This window comes from Gopherus flavomarginatus, chromosome 1 (genome assembly GCF_025201925.1).
Source record: "Gopherus flavomarginatus isolate rGopFla2 chromosome 1, rGopFla2.mat.asm, whole genome shotgun sequence".
NCBI lineage: Eukaryota > Metazoa > Chordata > Testudines > Testudinidae > Gopherus > Gopherus flavomarginatus.
This window is the reverse complement of record NC_066617.1, coordinates 314,187,571-314,207,463: the sequence shown is the minus strand read 5'-3', so window position 1 is coordinate 314,207,463 and position 19,893 is coordinate 314,187,571. Positions and strand designations below refer to the sequence as shown.

At 42.7% G+C, this 19,893-nt stretch overlaps 1 protein-coding gene across 8 annotated transcripts in view; it reads right to left on the bottom strand.

Annotated features, from left to right (window-relative positions):
• Positions 1–19,893, bottom strand: part of FNDC3A (fibronectin type III domain containing 3A) — a 200,295-nt gene that overhangs the window by 5,911 nt on the left and 174,491 nt on the right. For all 8 annotated transcript variants that reach the window (XM_050947435.1, XM_050947493.1, XM_050947442.1 and 5 more), the window contains 5 exons: positions 16,772–16,921; positions 8,127–8,410; positions 5,594–5,803; positions 4,159–4,325; positions 1,153–1,280 (listed from right to left, as the gene is read on the bottom strand). In XM_050947435.1, the coding sequence (XP_050803392.1) occupies positions 1,153–1,280; positions 4,159–4,325; positions 5,594–5,803; positions 8,127–8,410; positions 16,772–16,921 (939 nt within the window). The remainder of the gene's footprint in view (positions 1–1,152; positions 1,281–4,158; positions 4,326–5,593; positions 5,804–8,126; positions 8,411–16,771; positions 16,922–19,893) is intronic.

Below are 19,893 nucleotides of genomic sequence, written 5' to 3'. Positions count from 1 at the left end.
AAAAAACAGTCCAACTCTGTCTCTAGAGGCAATTACACAGCATTTAATCAATTCTACTGACATACTGAACGCTGCATTTGCAACTTAAAAGCTACAAAATCAATAAGTAAAATATGTAACACTACAATGTAGGTACTGATTTATGAGATTAGCAATGTGCATAATCTACCAAAACACAGGGCTCTAGTTACTTAATTTGGGCCCATAATAAAATCACAGTATCTCAAAATTAATTGTGCTTCCTCTTTGGAAGGAAACCTGCTTGCTTAATAGTGTGAAACAGAGCTCACAAGTCTAATTATGTGTCAATTTTCTGAGAGTTTATAGTGAAAGACATCAGAAGCTAAGGTGGTATTGTACATCCTCTGTTAAAAGCAGCCTATTTTGTTATTTGGCATCTCAAACTGCATATCTACATGGTAAAAACAGAAATTAACTGAAAAAATTCTTAACTGTTTGGCACTGGTGGTTGGCCACTGGTGGCCTGTCTGCTCTACTGTGCTTTCCATACACCACAGACAATACAGTGGAACTTTCTAGAATATCAATAGCTTTCCTTGAACAGTTCATGATGTGCAGTGAACATCGAGTTTGTTTACTTTTTCTTCATAAATCTTGCTTCCATTCCTTTAATTAGTTTGCTTCTCTTTTCTCAATTCCTCCCCTTTTGTGGACATTTTCCTGACCCTCAGGTGGAAAGAACTATACGTAGTATTCAAGATGACTCATCAGTACAATGTAGATTCATAGATTCAAAGACCCAAAGGGACCATGGTGATCATCTAGTCTGATCTCCTGTATAACAGAGGCCATAGAACTTCCATAAAATAATTCCCAGAGCGTATCTTATAGAAAAACATCCAAACTTAGTTTAAAAATGGTCAGCGATGGAGAATCTATCACAACTCTTGGTGAACTGTTCCAATGGTTAATTACCTCACTGTTAACAATGTACACCTCGTTTCCAGTCTGAAACTATAACATCCTTTCCCTCTGTAAAAATTTAAGAAGAAGAAACCTGGAGGATTAGCTTTTAACACAAAATCAGCATGGGTAATAAATATAACGTTTGACTTGCACATTTTTTAATTGCAATTAACCGTCACCAATACACTTCACATAAACATATTATACTTTTTTAATGAACTATACCTGTTTGAATTCTGAGTCTTTTCCCGTCATGACTTGAAGACTATAAATAACTGGGTCACCTTTCATTGGTTGCAAAACCTCCCATGTGATTTCACAAGTGTGGTCATTTACTCTCTCTATTCTTGGCGCTGTTGGAAAAAAGCAAATACATTAGTTAACTGGGTATTGTGTCCAGTTAGTGGTTTTCACTAATTTGTAAACTGTAGCCTCTATGGTATTTTATTTTGTTTCTGAAACAAAGAAACAAAAGATTTAAGTGCAAAGATATTTTTCTTATCCACTTCTCATGTTGACTAACACTACATAAATAAGGATGTTAGCACACTGCTTACATGTTTTGTTTCCTTCACAAGAAAGCAAGGACAATTATGATTCTCATGAATGAATATCATAAGAAAGGTTAGTTGCTATGAAGAAAGTAGTCTGAAAGAACTTTTATTCCAGAGAAGTGTTATGGAATACAGGTAGATAAAGAATTGCAGTTTAAGATCAACTGACCGAGTCTGAACACAGGAATTGCCATACTCAACCATCAGACAGTGGAAAGAACCAGATGCTTCAGATGACAGCATAAGAACCCTGCAGCAGGCAGAGACAGGATAATCTGATACCTCCCCACCCACCAAAGACAGAAAGAAGAATCTGTACAGTGAGTGAGGGCTGGGTGAGTCTGAGACTATATGAGAGACTATGGAAGAGACTGGGTGCCAGGTTATGTTTAGTAGTCATTTTATACATTCCTCAACAATACAAGGGAAGGAAGGAGCAAATGATGACATAGGAAGGGGCCTCAAATGAGTTGGTCTGTAGGTGTTCTGGATGGATCTGACCCAGCCCTGCTACCAGGACACCAAAAATGCTAGACTCCAATAAACATTTCCAAAAGGAATACTACTACAAATGCCTAGGCAAACTTATTTCTGACGTCACAGAAAGTTAAATCTGTACCCTAAGTTTATGGAAGGAGATGTGCAGTTTTGGTGACTGTGTTCAAGCTTGACAAAAGGCTGCCAACCCTGCTTTAATTGAAAAATTACATGTCCCATTAAATATGGAGCTGCTGCTGATACTTTCATAACACTGCTCTACAGCCAAAATGCTTCTGAAATAAATGTAGTCCAACTTTACTAATTCTGGGTCACTGAGAACGAAAATGATGCTTAAAATTGTTGATTGGCTCTAGTTTTCAAGATATGCTATTGGGTCAGTATATACGACCCTTGACTTGGGAATGGCGGAGGATAAGTGAGTTATAAAGGGAAGGGATCTCAATTTAAACCAGAAATGACTAAAATACATCTTTGACTGGATCTATGAGTAAATCTATGACTGGGTTTGGATAGTACTTGCTTTTTAGGCAAAACAATGAAGGATGCAATCTGAAGCTGGTATTGCGCCATACAAGATATGAATTGCATCATGTTATTCCTAGAAGTCATGGATGATGCAATCATAACGAAGCTTACATCACTCTGCTGAACAAATTGCCCTATATCAGCTCTAGAAATCATACAGTGTCGAGCTCTCTTATTTGTCAGTGTTTGATTTTGCAAAGGGACACATTTCTGTTTAGCCAAAGTGAGCAGAGATGCCTCGTATTTGTGTGAACAATGCAGATAACTTCTGCTATGTCTGTGGTGAAGTGACTTTTGCATCACAAAAGCGCAGTCTAACCACTATGGTTAAGAAAGCCTATCACCTTTATTTTGGCTGCAAAATTGGAGATCAGGACAAGAGGTGGGCCTCACACATATGCTGCAACACTTGTGCAACAAATCTTCACCAGTGATTGAACAGGAAAAGGAAATCTGTGCCTTTTGCAGTGCCAATGATTTGGAGAGAGCCAACAGGTCATACCAGCAATTGTTACTTTTGCATGGTGCCTCCAGCTGGGAAAGGTGTGTCAAAGAAGAAAAAGTGCACTGTGCATTATCCAAACATTCCATCAGCTATACGCCCAGTACCCCACGGAGAAGGACTGCCGGTTCCTGATGCACCAGAATCATTCTCACTTAAGTCAGATGAGGAAGAGGAAGAGGATGAAACTTCTGGTCCTGAACCATCAATGTCACAGGACCCATATTTTCTCCCATCCTCCTCCTCTGAACCACACCTCATAACACAAAGTGAACTGAATGACCTTGTCAGGGATTTGGAACTATCCAAGAGTAAGGCAGAGCTGTTGGGCTCCAGACTACAGCAGTGGAATCTCCTGGCAGGCTATCAGGGCAAATGGAGCCCATCAATGCTTGCAGACTATTGCTGGACAGTGACAAGAGATGCTCCATTTAATGAATACAAGAGACAAGCCAAGAAGCGCCAAGTAGACATTGAATAGGACTAAACTATGTACATAATAGTTTTTTGCCTTTTGTTTCATAATGAATTTTATTTATATAACCCTTTTGCTGATTTTTAAAGTGTTACATAAACAGGATATGTGAAATATTATCATGTAAAGCAACCATAAACACATGAAAAGATCTAGGTTTACAATTTATGATTAAAACTCTACTATCTACACAATATACGTAGACATAAAATGTAAAAACCTTAAATATCTTAGAAACAGTAGCCAATCAGTTGTTTTAATTGTCATATTTGAATTCAGCACATCAAAATACATAATAAATATCACATTTTATCTCTGAAGCAGACGACTTCTCAAAAATTGTAGACCAGTGTAATCTATGTATTTTAATGCATCCATTATGGAGTCTCTGGATGCCACAATGTATCATGTTTGTTTAGAGCCCAATTAAAGAGGAATTGTTTAAACCCCTCAAAAATAATTAATTGAATAAAATATGATCACAAAGTCCTTTCTATTCAGTTGAGTTTTAATGTTTTTTTAAAAAACCCTTTAACTTGGATTTGGGACTTAAACTATTCAGCACTGTCCCTTAACTGCAAGCTTGTTTATACTGAATAGGACTAGTAGTACTGATTTATTAAGTAGTGATAAAAATATTACAGTTAAATGACAAGTGAAAATACAATGCTTACCTTTCAAGACAGCTGGAACAGATTTGGGAGTCGTGAAAATGTACTCCTGAGAAAGTGGACCTTCGCCAGCTTCATTACAAGCCTGAATACAAAATTTGTAGGATGTTGACTCAATGAGTCTTTGTACTTTGTATGTATGACATGGTCCTCTGTATAAGGATATAAACCTGAAAGTAGAAATAGTGATTATGTAAACAGACTACATAGATTCCAAAGTAATCTGCATGATTTCTACTTTTGTTTTAAATTCACTCATCTTTTTTTAATTGCTGGAACTTAATGAGAAACTCACAAATACCGATTTCCAAGTTAATTTATGATCTTTCAGTAATACAGAACAATGAGCTCACTTTTCAATAAGCAGTAACTGCTACTGGTCTTACTTCGCCTTGGAGTGGGAAAGGGGAGAGTTCAGTATGTGGTGCTTTCATTATCATTGCTCCTCTATAATCTTCCTGCTTTTCAAAAGTGAGCGGGCCTGGATTTTAGCTACCTGCACCTCAGCAATACTCCTCACTAGTTCCAAGAAATGGTCAAGTCTCTGTGGTTCCCATTGCTCTTCCACAATTTTGTGGGGAAGGTGTGCTATGGCCCAAATGTCACATCTGTGCGGGAGGGATCTGTCACAGTTGCAACATACGTTGTTGTTCTGATGGTTTTTCTAGGCTGGCCACACTCTCTTGTGTCATGATGCTGGAGCAGGTTAGTTTCACTGGCCCATTTATTTGCTTTTCAGTCTTGTGGGTTCTAATACACAGCTCAGGTTTTGTCCCAGAGAGAGTGGAGGGGTTTTGTTACCATATTCTACTCCTGTTCATTTCTGAGTTGGGATGCAGGCATGAATTCCTTTTTGGTGGCCATGATGAATTCCCTGCTGTGTGGATCTCCATTTCTTTTTCTCCCTGTGTCAGGACAGGTTCCACTTGGTAGACCCCTACTTTTGTCCAGTTCTCAAGCTATCATATGCTCATACTACGGTAGTGTATGTGGTGCAGTGGTATTGTGTGTTTTGCTATCTAGGGAAAGGTGGTGCAAGTAAAAAATTTATGAATTTAAATCCTTAAGCTCCTCACCCTATAAAGAAAGCGTCAACAAGGTGAGAACTCACTCCTCATCCCCCAAGAGGCACATCAAATTAAAAGAATTAGATCAGACTTAATCAACATAAATACTTAACAAAACCATAGAAAACAGAAGAGCATGGTGGCACAAGCCATCTCATCTCCACATCAAGCTCCTCATGCTGAACCTTCACTATGAAAACTGTTCACAGTTTTAATTTCTTGCACCTGCTAATGCTGAACATTCGAGTCTCCCCATTAAACCAAAGGTATGGTGTCTTCTTACATTATGCCTTTCTGTTACTTCCTTATCCATTAAACAACACCATGTGTAACGCAGAGCACATACAAAAGGAAGTGATATTAGTGCTAACCTTCCATACTTATCTTCCATTTGAAGGTGATAATGAATGGAGTCAGTTACTGCTTTTGAAGTTCCCTCTCCCCATTTTAGCCTGAGAGTCTGAGAACTGTATACAGCACATTCCAGGCGAGGCGGATCAGGAGGCAGTGGCTTTGTTTTCAGTTTTATTGTGTGGCTGAAAGGACCTGCTCCAAGACTATTTAGGGCTTGAATTCGTATTCTAATAATTAAAAAGAAAAAAATTATCCATGTAAATATAAATACAGATTTAAAAGGGTAATTAATTCCAGCACTCACATTCAAGAGTGTTACAGTAGAGAATAATAAGGTCATTGAATAGATACTACTTTTTATGATATACATGTCCCTTACTACTAAAAGCTGTTGGATTTAGTCATAAATATTAATGAATGTGCATTCATCCTGCAGTACTTTAAACAATCTATTCTATTAAAAATAAATAATATTAACGCAAGGGTCATCATATAATAAGAAGCAATAAAGTTCTAATGTCTGTGTCCTGGGACATCAAGTGATCGTAGTTCAGCACAAGAACTTATATTTATAGGACTTATATTTATAGAAAGCCATGATCTTCTGAGTCCCTTCCAATTACTGCATATTTTCATTTACCTGATAAATGAAGTAATAAGCAACAGACAAACATTCAGCTTTCTCTGATAATAAACATCGATGTTAGGACCAGCCTTAAAAGAGTTGGGGTGGCCTGGGAGAAGTTCTGAGAGCCTCCTAGAACTGAACTAATTCATTAAAAATGGAAGGGAATATTTGGGCTGCCACCAGTTTTTTCTCTTGCAGGTAGTTTGCAATGATGCTGGTATCACTGGTAGTGGCGCAGCTGGTCACTCCCAACAATGAATTATCAAGGGGTCCACAAGAAAAGAGGGAAAGAAAACAATAAATCAGAGGACTAGCAGATGTGAACTTTGCAGGCCATTGTGATTGTGGTAGGGACTAGGAATAATCTGTAATTTTCAGGAAGTCAATGTCGCAAACTTTCAATCTCAGGAACAGGTTTACAGTTTGAAGGTCTGTCACTCAACAAAGAAGATCGGAAACTTATTTTTACAAAACAAAAGCAGAAAATAGCCCAGAGATTTAAAGAGCACAGAAATCAGGGGGACACAGCTGCAGACTTTATGGATTTCAAAGGTAGCCTTGATTAGACCAACACTCCATGATTCTAAGCCACTTCATTTTCCATTAAAATATCATACATTAATGTCTGTGTGTTTTGAAAAAAAACCAGTGTTTGAGTAACTGCAACAAATAATCCAAGCTCTAAACATACAAAGGTTACAGTTGCAAAATGTTGGGATCCCTTTGTATGCACGTATTTAATTCCTTATATATCTATCACTATAGAACTGTTTAATTTTGAGTATGTTAATTTATTAGCACAGTGTAGCCCTGGCGACCATATATTTGAGTTTTGTTTATTTTCATAAGAAGCTGGCAGAGTTTATCAAAACTATAATAAAAAAGTACTTTTGTGTATCCAAGTGCAAAAATATCTTTGCAATGTCAATTTCCAGTTCTTTAGTAATATATATATTTTACAATTTCTCATAATGTGGCAGGCAGTATTTCTTCAATTACTAATATAACAGTTTTAAAAGTAATAACACAAAAATATCTTATTTCTAAAAAAATATTAAGGGTTACCCTGGCAGTCTATAATGAACGTCACACACACGGGGTGAAACCTTGACCTCAATGAAGTCAATGCGCGCTTTGACATTGACTTCAAAAGTCAAGATTTCACCCAATATATTTTAATGCAGAGGATCTGTGTTTGTAACATGAGCATAGAATGCTATTCTACTGTAAAAGTGACTTAAGTGGAACAGTGGAATTCTGTGTCCATCATCTTTTAATAACCGCCATATTAAATTTAACCGATTTACAAGGAAAAGGATATTTTCTGTAACTATCACTTTTGCAGACACCACTTGGGATCTCAAAGTTATGCTCTTTGTGCCTAGATGTATCACCACCAGCAATAAAGGTTCTGCAGAAATTGCATCACACTCTGTAACAACCAGGCACTGGATCAGAAATGGAACATAATGACAAATGGACACAGCAGATCAAATGATGTACAGTCCTATCATGGACAGTTCTTACCTAATTTGACAGATACCTTAGGAGTCTGTCTTTTTTTCAATACTTTGGCAACACCTATATAGCTTGTTTCATGACAACAAAGTCTCATTGAATTTGAATTTACAGTCAGAACTTTGTTAAGCAATATGAAGCTGATGCATGAATGGAATTAGGTTCTCTTTTTCCAGAACTGTATTGGTTCTGCCATGCTAACAGGAAAAACTTGGCAGACACAACTAAATGCCCATAGTGACCAGATCTGTTGAGTTCATTACATAGTCTCTTTTCTGACCATAGCTACATACTAATACTTCGATAGGATGGTAGTGATTTGAAGCAATGTGGGAACAAAGACAATAGATTATTTTCCTTCTATGTAAAATGCTAAGGAAGCCACACCACTTTGCACAGCGTACCTGTATGTTGTGTCTGGCTGCAAATTGTCTATGAAATAGCTTGAAACCTTCCCAACAGTTACAGGCTGCTTTTCTCCATAGTCTATGCTGTAGCCAAGGATTTCAGAACCATGGTCACAGGGCTTTTCCCAGCTTATGGCAAGGCATGTGGAAGGTGAATAGTGTGGACTCTCTACTTCATCTTCACTTCTTCCCTGAAGACAGGTCACAACTGCAGGCACAGAGGCTGGCGTCATGCATACAACTACTTCACTGAAAGGTCCTGCACCTGCAACATTCACGGCCTGCAAATGCAAAGAAACACAAGAATGGCGATATTGGGTCAGATCAATGGTCCAGCAACTCAGTATCCTGTCTTCCCACATTAGCCAATGCCAGGTGCTTCAGAGGGAATCAACAGAACAGGTAATCGGCAACTGATCCATCCCCTGTTGTCCATTTCCAGCTTCTGGAAATCAGAGGCTAGGGACACTCAGAGCATGGGGTTGCATCTGACTGTCTTGGCTAGTAGCTGTTCGATGGATCTACCCTCCACAAACTTATCTAATTCTCTTTTGAACCCCATTATAGTTTGGCTTTCACCATGTTCCCAGGCAATGAATTCCACAGGCTAACTGTGTTCTGTGTGAAGAAGTACTTCCTTATGTCTGTTTGAAACCTGCTGCCTATTAATTTCATTAGGTGACTCCTGGCTTCTTGTGTTATGTGAAGGAGTAAATATTTCCTTATTCACTTTCTCCACACTGGTCACTATTTTATAGAGCTCTATCATATCCCCTCTTAGTCATCTCTTTTCCAATCTGAAAAGTCCTAGTCTTTTTAATCTCACCTCATACTCTTCCTTCCCCTTAATCATTTTTGTTGCTCTTCTCTGTATCTTTTCAAATTCTAACATATCTTTTTTGAGATGGGGTGACCAGAACTGCATGCAGTATTCAAGGTGTGGGTGTACATACCAGTGACATTATGATATTTTCTGTCTTATTATCTAACCTTTTCCTAATGGTTCCTAATATTCTATTGGCTTTTTTGACTACCACTGCACACTGAGTGGATATTTTCAGAGAACTATCCATGATGATTCTGAGATCTCTTTCTTGAGGGGTAAGAGCTAATTTAGACTCCATCATATTGTATGTATAGTTGGGATTATGTTTTCCAATGTGCATTACTTTGCATTTATCAACAGAGAATTTCATCTGCCATTTTGTTGCTCAGTCCCCCAGTTTTGTGAGATTGCTTTGTAACTCTTCGCAGTCTGATTTGAATGTAACTATGTTGAGTAATTTTGCATTGTCTGCAAATTTGCCACCTCACTGTTTACCCCTTTTTCCAGATCATGTATGAATATGTTGACCAGCACTGATCCCAGTACAGATCCCTGGAGGACACCACTATTTAACCCTATCTATTGTGAAAATTGACCATTTATTCTTACCCATGATTTCCTATCTTTTAACAAGTTACTTATCCATGAGAGGAGGTCCTTTTATCCCATGACTGCTTACTTTGCTTAAGAGCCCTCTGTGAGGGATCTTGTCAAAGGCTTTCTGAAAGTCCAAGTACACTATATCCACTGGATCACCCTTGTCCACGTTTGTCGATCCCCTCAAAGAATTCTAATAGATTGGTGAGGCATGATTTCCTTTTCCAAAAGCCATGTTGACTTTTCCCCAACCAATGGTGTTCATCTATGCATTTGATAATTCTATTCTTCACTACAGTTTCAATCAATTTGCCTGGTACTGAAGTTACGCTTACCAGTCTATAACTGCCAGGATCACCACTTGAGCCTTTTTAAAAAATTGGTGTCACATTAGCTATCTTCCAGTCAACTGGTACAGAAGCTGATTTAATGATAGGTTTCATACCACAGTCAGTGGTTCTACAATTTCATATCTGAGTTCCTTCAGAACTCTTGGGTGAATCTCATCTGGTACTGGTGGCAAATTACTGTTTAATTTATCAGTTTGTTCCAAAATCTCCTCTATTGACACCTCAATCTGGAATAGTTCCTCAGATCTGTCACTTAAAAAGAATGGCTCAAGTGTGGGACTCTCCCTCACATCCTCTGCAGTGAAGACCAATGCAAAGAATTAATTTCACTACTCCACAATGGCCTTATCTTCCTTAAGTGCTCCTTTAGTACATCAATTGTACAGTGGCCCCACTGATTGTTTGGCAGGCTTCCTGCTTCTGATGTACTTAAAAAACTCTTTGCTGTTAGTTTCTAAGTTGTTGGCTAGTTGCTCTTCAAATTCTTTTACTTTTACACTTGACTTGCCAGAGTTGATTCTCCTTTCTATTTTCCAGAGTAGGATTTAATTTCCAATTTTTTAAGGATGCCTTTTTGCCTTTAACTGCTTCTTTTACTTTATTGTTTGTTGCGGCACTTTTTGGTCCTCTTACTGTGTTTTTTAATTTGGGGTATACATTTAATTTCAGCCTCTATTATGGTGTTTTAAAAAAGTTTCCATGCAGCTTGCAGGCATTTCAGTTTTGTGACTGCACCTTTTAACTTCCATTTAACTAGCTTCTTCATTTTTGTGTAGTTGCCCTTTCTGAAGTTAAATGCTACTGTGGTGGGCTTCTTTGGAGTCCCCATCCCACCCAAGGATGTTAACTTTAATAATATTATGGTCGCTATTATCAAGCAGTTCAGCTATATAGTCTTCTCTTTGACCAGATCCTGTGCTCCATGTAGGACTAAATCAAGAACTGCCTCTCCTCTTGTGGGTTCCAGGACTAGCAAGCAGTCATTTATGGTGTCAAGAAACTTGATTTCTGCATCCCATCCTGAGATGACATGTATCCAGTAAATATAGGTATAGCTGAAATCCCCCATTATTATTTAGCTTTCTATTTGTATTGCTTCTCTAATCTCCCGGAGCATTTCCTAGTTGGGTGGTTGGTGGTAGATCCCTACTGCTTTATTCTTATCATTCAAGCATGGAATTTCTATCCATAGAGATTCTATGGTACAGTTTGATTCACTTAAGATTTTTACTATATTTGACTCTATTCTTTCTTTCATATACAGTGCCACTCTCCCACCAGCATGACCTACTCTGTCATTCCTATATATTTTGTCTCCTGAAATTACCGTGTCCCATTGCTTATCATTGTTCTATCATGTTTCTGTGATGCCTATTATATCAATATCCTCATTTAATATGAGGCGCAAAGTTCACTCATCTTAGTATTTAGACTTCTAACATCTGTATACAAGCACTTAAAAAAATTGTCACTTTTTAGCTGTCTGCCATTATGTGATGTAATTGAATGGGACTCATCCCATTAGTCTGGGCCACGTTCAGGTCCCACGCCAGGATTGACTGTCTAACCTGTGGGTACAGCTTGTCCAGCACCTTTAGGGAATGGCCAACCATGGGGTTGGCAAAGATGGAACGCCCAGCGACTCCCGGGTGGGTGGTCGAGATGGCTGCCAAGTGTACCTTGATGAACAATGTCACCAGCCCTTGGTATTTCAAGTGCAGTAGGTAGTCCAGGATAAGTGGTATGGGTGCCTGCACTGGAGGTGTGTGTCTCTGAGAGCACCAGGTTGAAAACCTTTTCCACTTGGCAAGGTAGGTGGCCCTGCTGGAGGGTTTCCTGCTACCATCTCCCTAACAGAAGCCAAGCACCTGAGTTCCATGGGGTTTAGCCATGGAGCTTACAAGCTGCGAGGTGAAAGGACTGGAGGTCTGGGTGGTGAAGGCGACCACAGTACTGGGTGATCAGATCCGGGACCAGGGGCAGTGCTATTGGGATATCCACCAACAGCTCCAGGAGCATGGTGTACAAGTGCCGACTAGGCCAAGTCATTGCCACCAGTATGACCGCTGCCTGTCTCTGCGGATCTTGAGAAGAACCTTGTGGATGAGTGGGAACGCAGATGGTCCATCCATGGGAGGAGAAACATGTCAGCAAGTGAGCCCAGACTGTGATTCTGGAAGGAACAGAATCACAGACACTTTCTGTTGCCCCATGTGACAAACAGCTCAATCTGGGAAATTCCCCACCTCTGGAAAATGCTGTGTATCATGTCCAGGCGGATGGACAACTCATCGTTGTGGAAGGATCTGCTGAGGTAGTCCGCTGACTCATTTTGGGACCCTGGGAGGTAAGACGCTTCCAGGTGAATAGGCTGGGCTATGCAGAAGACCCACAGCTCGCGGGCTTCCCAACACAGGGGAGAGGAACAAACCCCACCCTGCTTTTTTGTGTAAAACATTGCAGTTGTGTTATCTGTCATGACTCCCACACACTTCCCTTGCAGTTGGGCTTGCAAGGTTTGGCATGCTCGTCAGACCACCCTCAACTCCTTGATGTTGATGTGGAGCAAGAACTCATCCTGTTACCAGAGGCCTTGCGTCCATAGTCCTCTCAGGTGAGCACCCCATCCCAGCACTGATGCAACTGTTACTAGAGACAAAGAGGGCTGGGGTTTGTGGAAGAGGACTCCCTCATACACCTCCTGTGGGTTGAGCCACCAGCAGAGGGACCACTGTGTCCAGGTGGTCTCGCCTCGGATGGTAGGCTGACACTAACCAAGCTTGTAGAGGCATGAGCCTCAGCCTGGCATGCTGTACCACATAAGTACATGCTGCCATGTGGCCACGGAGCCTCAAGCAACCCCTTGCTGTGGTCATAGGATGCAGTCTGAGGCTCTGAATTATGTCCGTCATTGCTTGTCTAAGAAACTGAGCTGATAAACTCTATCCTTTCAGTCGGTGATAGGGTTGATTCGTGTTCATTGAGGAGGAATCCCACCCTGTCGAAGGTGGATCTCACAAAGTGGACCTGAGCCTCCACTTGATCCCTGAAATGTCCCCTAAGCAGCCATTTGTCAAGGTATGGATATATCTGCACTTGCCTCCAATGCAGGAAGATGGCCACGACCGACATGCACTTGGTGAACACTCGTGGGGCTGTGGATAGGCTGAAAGGGAGGACCGTGAATTGGTAATGGTTGTTGTAGACCACACACATGAGGAAATGTCTGTGGGCAGGATGTATTGAGATGTGGAAGTACACATCCTTCAGGTCGAGGGCAGCGTACCAGTCTCCTGGATCTAGAGAGATGATGATCGAACTTAGGGAGACCATGCAAAACTTCAGCTTTTTCATGAAGCTGCTGAGGCCTCGCAGGTTGAGGATGGGTCTGAGACCCTCCTTGGCCTTGGGGATGAGGAAGTAATGGGAGCAGAATCTCTTGCCCCATAGCTCCTGAGGAACCTCCTCCATTGCCCCTGAGGTGAGGAGCGTTCGGATCTCCTGCATAAGGAGATGCTCGTGAGAAGGGTCCCTGAAGAGGGATGGGGAAAGGGGGTCGGGGGAAGGAGCAGAACTGAAGAGAATATTTCAATTCTACCATATGAAGGCCCCAGCGGTCTGATGTTATTTGTGACCAAGCACGGTAAAAGTGGGACAGACAGTTCAGGAAACAGGAATGAGGATCCGGTCTATTGACTGGTGCACTGTCCTCAGACACATCTTCATAAGGTCTGTTTAGTGCCTAATGAAGACTGCCTTGGCCTGGGCTAGGCAGGGGCTGGGAAGGCTTGCACCTGCCACTCTTGCCACACTTTCTTGAGAAGCCCTGCCTAGGCTGGGGAGGGTAGAAATGCTGAGGGGGTGGGGCTTAAAATATTTGAGCTGGGTGTCCGGTGTATGTATGCTCAGTGATTTCATTGTTGCCCGAGAATCTTTTAGGCTGTGAAGCCTGGAGTCTGTTTGCTCCACAAACAGGCACATGTCATCGAATGGCAGGTCCTGCAGAGTTTGCTGCACTTCTGGGGGAAGCCCAGATACCATGAACTTCTCCTCATGTCTGCAGCATCCAATGAGGCTTGCAACAAGGTCCGTGCCACTGCCCTGCCCTCATTCACTATGGCCCCAACCTCTTCCCTGGACTCCCTGGATAGTAACTCCTTGAACTTTAACATGGAGCTCCAGGAGTTAAAGTTGTATCTACTCAGGACTGCCTGCTGGTTGGCAATCTTGAGCTGGAGCTGCCCGGTCCAGTAGACCTTCTGGCCGAATAGGTCCAGCTTTTAGAGTCCTAAGACTTTGGGTTTGGACACTGCTGCCCCTGCCTTTCATTCTTGTTTAATGCGGCCACCATCAATGTACCCGTTAGAGGGGATGAAGTACTTTCTTTCCACTCCCTTTGCAGTTGGGGGAATGGAGGCAGGATTTTAGTGTTAGCCTGAATCGTCTTAATGAGGGGCAAAGCCATCCTTGATGGCCCCTCCAGGACCAGGTTGTCCACCATTGGGTCTTCTGGCTCGACAACCTCCTTGGCTTGCAGCCCCATGTTGTGAGCCACTCTGCACAGCAGGTCCTGGTGTGCCTGACTGTCGACTGGGGGTGGCCTGGAGGAGGAAGACCCCGATACTGCTTTGTCCAGGGAGGACGTAGGGGATGCTGGGGGGACACAGGGCCCTGCTGGCCATCTGGAGCCCTGGAGACGTCCTGCTTGGTGCCAGGCTATTCTGCGATGATTGCAGGTTTGGTGCTGGTGGTGGGCACAGGATTGGGAGGTGGCTGTGCGGCCCGCACCGATGTAGTCTTGGAGCCTAAGGGGTGGGACAAGCCACAGCTGCAGGGGGCATTCATGGTTCCAATACCATCGAGTGGGGGCCCCTGGAGTGAGTGCCCTGGGTCTGGTGGTAGGCCCTCAGAGTCCAAAAGGGCCCCTGCCACTGCACCTGCTATGGCACTGCACCCACATCCTGCTTGTGGCGGCCTGACCTGCGCCAGCTGTGCCGCGAATAGTGGGACTCTGCCTCCGAAAATGTGGACCTGAAGCGCAAAGGCCACAGTGGTGCCGAGCGGAATGGTGCTGGGGATTGATGCCATGAGTACAGTGCTAGGAGCGGTGCTGCGATGGGGAACAGTGCCGTGATGAGTGGTGCCAGGATGGAAAGCGGTGCTGGGATGTAGAGCAACACTGCGACTCAGAGCGGTGCAAGGGACAGGTGCTGCATTGTCGGTGGTGACCAGAGCCTCGAAGACTGAGTTGGGGACTGTCGTGGGGAGCGATGGCACAGGGAGCGAAAACCGGGAGATGGTGATCTCCTCAGCATTGACAGCTTGCCTCTAGAAGATGCCTTGTGTTGAGGCACTGGGAGCCTTATCCTGACAGGCGGGGGACCGAGGAGCTGTCACGGCAATTAAGTTCTGAGCAGTCTTAAAGGTGTCCCAGTCGGATGGGAGTTCTATGTCCTTCACCTGGCACTCTTGATCAGGAGAGTCCAGAGGTACCAGACTCAACAGCTCCCCCTGTGCGGCCAAAGTCAACAGAGCCATCTCCTCTGCTGTCGGCAACAGGTGCTCCTCCGCTGGATGCACTCTGGCAGCGCTATCTGATGCAGTGGTTCTTGGCATGGGCGAACGCCCCATGTCCGTTTTCCAGTGCTGCTTATGCGGCACCAAGGAATAAGAGCAGTGCCGGGGAGACCCTCCACTGACTTTGGTGCCAAGGAGCGCCAGTGCTGAGGGCCAGAGTCCTTCCTCCGCACTGTCTCATGCATGGAGGCTGGCGCACTCTGCACGGAGGAGCTCGGTGCCAGATCCTGCCAACCCTAAGCCAGTTGCGGACAAAGGGCTGCCTCTGTTAGGAGTTGTTTCAGCCTGAAGTCCCGCTCCTTCTTTGTCCTGGGATGGAGCCCCTTGCCCTTGAGGCAAGAGCCATGGGGGTTGCCCATTGGCATGGGCTTATGGTAAGTTCCACAAGGCTTAAACTCTTGGGATCGAGGCATGCCCCAACCCCAGAGGGGAACAGGAAAATTGGGGTGGAGGAGCGCCCCCAACTCCTACAACTAACACTATCTAAGAACTTTTAAAAAACTATTTACACACTAAACTAGCTGAGACTAGAACTAGGGGAGAGCTTGCAAGAGTAAGCAACCACAATTCCAACGATTGTCACTGGCGGTAAGAAGGAACTGAGGAGGCGCCAGGTTGGCAGGGTCCTATATTAACCGCCATGGAGGGGACACTCCAGGGGGCTCCACAGCTGACCTGATGCATGCTGCTAGTGGAAAAACCTTCCAATGACTGTGCACATGGCACGCACGCACCTAACTGGAATCGATATGAGCAAGCACTCGAAGAACCACCTGCAGTTCTGCCTGTCTTACTGACTCTTCGCATGGAACTAGAAGCATTTCAGCGAATGCTATCATGGAGGTCCTGGACTTCAATCTCTTACAAAGCAACCTACTTTGGCCTCCAGGACCTCTTTGCTACCTTTCCCTATGTCATTGGTACCTACATGTACCACGACCACTAGCTCTCCTCAGCACTGCACATAAATCTGTCTAGATGTCTTGAGAGATCTGCAACATTCACACCAGGCAGACAATTCACCATCACAAACCCATATCTATATTTCTAATGATCGAATCCCCCATTGTTATTACTTGTCTCTTCCCAATAACTGGGATTCCCTTCCCCAGAGAGGTATCCTCAGTGCGAGAGGATACTATGACATCAACTGGAGAGAGGGTCCCAATTATGGGACCGTTTCTCTCCGCTCCACTTTGATGTTCTCCTTCCCTGAGAAAGTAAAATAAATATTCATGGAAACACTAAGAACTGTGAATAGCAGGATACCAACAACAGGTCTTCCTCTTTACCTGAACCCTGCAGTAATATATAGTTGCAGGCAAAAGTCCTTTCATTTCATAATTGAGTCCAGTCCCACAGTAACAGATCTGCATGCATCCTTCCACACTGCCCCACTCCAAACGGTATTCTGTGATGTCGGCTCCATTATTTACTGGGACCTTTAAAGTTAACAGAAATAATTAGGACTTAAATTCATTGTCTAAAAATCAGACCAAACTCACCAAATCTTGACTACCTTCTCTATAAAACAGTAAGATAATGAATGCAGCATTTTAAGCCATAAAAGTAGGCCAGAAAGCTGTAGAAACTGCATTTCCACAGGAAAGTCACCCTATGGTAGCGTCAGCAATCTCCAGTTTATTACAGTACATGCAAAACACTGCATTATTTTATTGGTCTTGAGCACATTAATATACTAATGGATAATGTTCATGGTGGCAGAATATTATATGTGGAGCAGTAACTGCTTTTTCAGTTGCTTAAATACTGAAGTGACACTAAGTGATAATCATAAAATCTATTAAATGCGGATATACTTCAAAGTGATTTCTCTTAAAGGACTACATTACAAATAATGAAATAAAAATTATTCTTTTCTTTCATGGAGGACTTATCAGTCTAAGATACTGCTTCTCACTGAGGATATGCTATTATGAATCACTGCTTCAGGGCATTTTTTTTTAAAAAGAATCATTAGTTTAAGAAGTAGACTATATGAAAAAGGAATGTGATTGAACATAAACAACATTTGAGAGAATTATGTTTGATGTCCTGTAGCTATGATTGACAGAAATCTTTCTCTTCTATAATTTACAATAAATTGTGGCATATTCTGGACTATTTTATAGATTACATTAAAATTGTTAAAACACATTTAGGTTGCAAAGTCAAACACTATAAAGTTAGGATGCACCAGAAACTAGGTTGGCTATGTAAACTTTAATTCTGCTCCCATGTGTATATAATCACAATACAGTATTTAAATATATAATTATATAGTACTGTTTCCAGAGGACGCCTGCTCATTTAGGACACAGAATGGACAATCGAGGAATGAGGCAGCTGTCCAAATAGTTTTATTCTCATTTTTCAGTTAGTGGCTCCATGCCTTACTTACTCCACAGTGTTCAAAGCCTATGAGCAACACAGAATTATTTCTCTCATGGTATTTTTGACCATGGTACTTATAATTGTATCTGTGTTGCACAGCCATTAATTAATTTATCTCAACTACAAGATGACAGAATTACTTTTCCCATATTATAGATGGGGAAATCAAGGCAAAGAGGCTTGGCCGAGACCACACAGCGATTCAGTAGCAGGGCCAGGATTAAAACTCAGGACCTCCTGATTCCCAGTGCTATGCACAATCCTGCAGACCAAACTGCCTTACTGACACGGGGCTGAGCATCTACAGCTCCCAATATCATTGGTTGCATTTGTGACTGCTCAGCACTTCTGTGTCTCAGTTTGCGGGTATCTTAAGTTGGGCACCAGTAAATGAGGAACACACAATTAAAATGTTGGTTTAAATGACTTGTTTGAAATCATATAGGAAGACTGTGGCAGAAGCACGGACAGAACAGAGTTCTCCTGTGAAGCATTCACAGCAGTAAGAAGGTACTGAGAGGGCATAGGGCTAGCGAAGCCTGATATACAGGCGCATGAGTGCGGCACTCAAGGGGGCGCCACTGCCTACTCTATGGATACTGCTAAGGCAAAAATCTCTGACGATCGCACCCATGGACGTGCACACCTAGAATGGAACTGACATGAGCAAGCACTCGAAGAAGAATCAATGACATTAGCTGTCAGAAGAATCATAGAATATCAGGGTTGGAAGGGATATAAAGAGGTCACCTAATCCAACCCCCTGCTCAAAGCAGGACCAATCCCCAACTAAGCCATCCCAGCCAGGGCTTTGTTAAGCCTGACCTTAAAAACCCCTAAAGAAGGAGATTCCACTACCTCCCTAGGTAACCCATTTGAGTGCTTAACCACCCTCCTAGTGAAAAAGTTATTCCTAATATCCAATCTAAACTTCCCCCACTGCAACTTGAGACCATTACTCCTTGTTCTGTCATCTGCTACCACTGAGAACAGTCTAGATCCATCCTCTCTGGAATCCTCTTTCAGGTGGTTGAAAGCAGATATCAAATCCTCCCTCATTCTTCTCTTCTGTAGACTAAATAATCTCAGTTCCCTAAGCCTCTCCTCATAAGTCATGTGATCCAGCCCTCTAATCATTTTTGTTGCCCTCTGCTGGACTCTTTCCAATTTTTCCACATCCTTTTTGTAATGTGGGGCCCAAAACTGGATACAGTACTCCAGATGAGGCCTCACCAATGCCGAACAGAGGGAAATGATCACGTACCTCAATCTGCTGGCAATGCCCCTACTTATACAGCCCAAAATGCTGTTAGCCTTCTTGGCAACAAGGGCACACTCTTGATTCATATCCAGCTTCTCATCCATTGTAACCCCTAGGTCCTTTTCTGCAGAACTACTGTCTACCCACTTGGTCCCTAGTCTGCAGCAGTGCATGGGATTCTTACTTCCTAAGTGTGGGACTCTGCACTTGTCTTTGTTGAATCTCATGAGATTTCTTTTGGCCCAATCCTCTAATTTGTCTAGGTCCCTCTGTATCCTATCCCTACCTTCCAGCTTATTTAGCACTCCTCCCAGCTTAGTGTCATCTGGAAACTTGTTGAGAGTGCAGTCCACGCCATCCTCCAGATCATTAATGAAGATATTGAACAAAACCAGCCCCAGGACTGACCCTTGAGGCACTCCGCTTGATACTGGTTGCCAACTAGATATGGAGCCATTGATCATTACCCGTTGAGACTGATGATCTAGCCAGCTTTCTATCCACCTTATAGTCCACTCATCCAGCCCATATTTCTTTAACTTGCTGGCAAGAATACTGTAGGAGACCGTGTCAAAAGCTTTGCTAAAGTCAAGGAATAACACGTCCACTTCTTTTCCCTCATCCACAGAGCCAGTTATCTCGTCATAGAAGGCAATTAGGTCAGTCAGGCATGATTTGCCCTTGGTGAATCCATGCCGACCGTTCCTGATCACTTTCCTCTCCTCTAAGCGCTTCAAAATTGATTCCTTGAGGACCTGC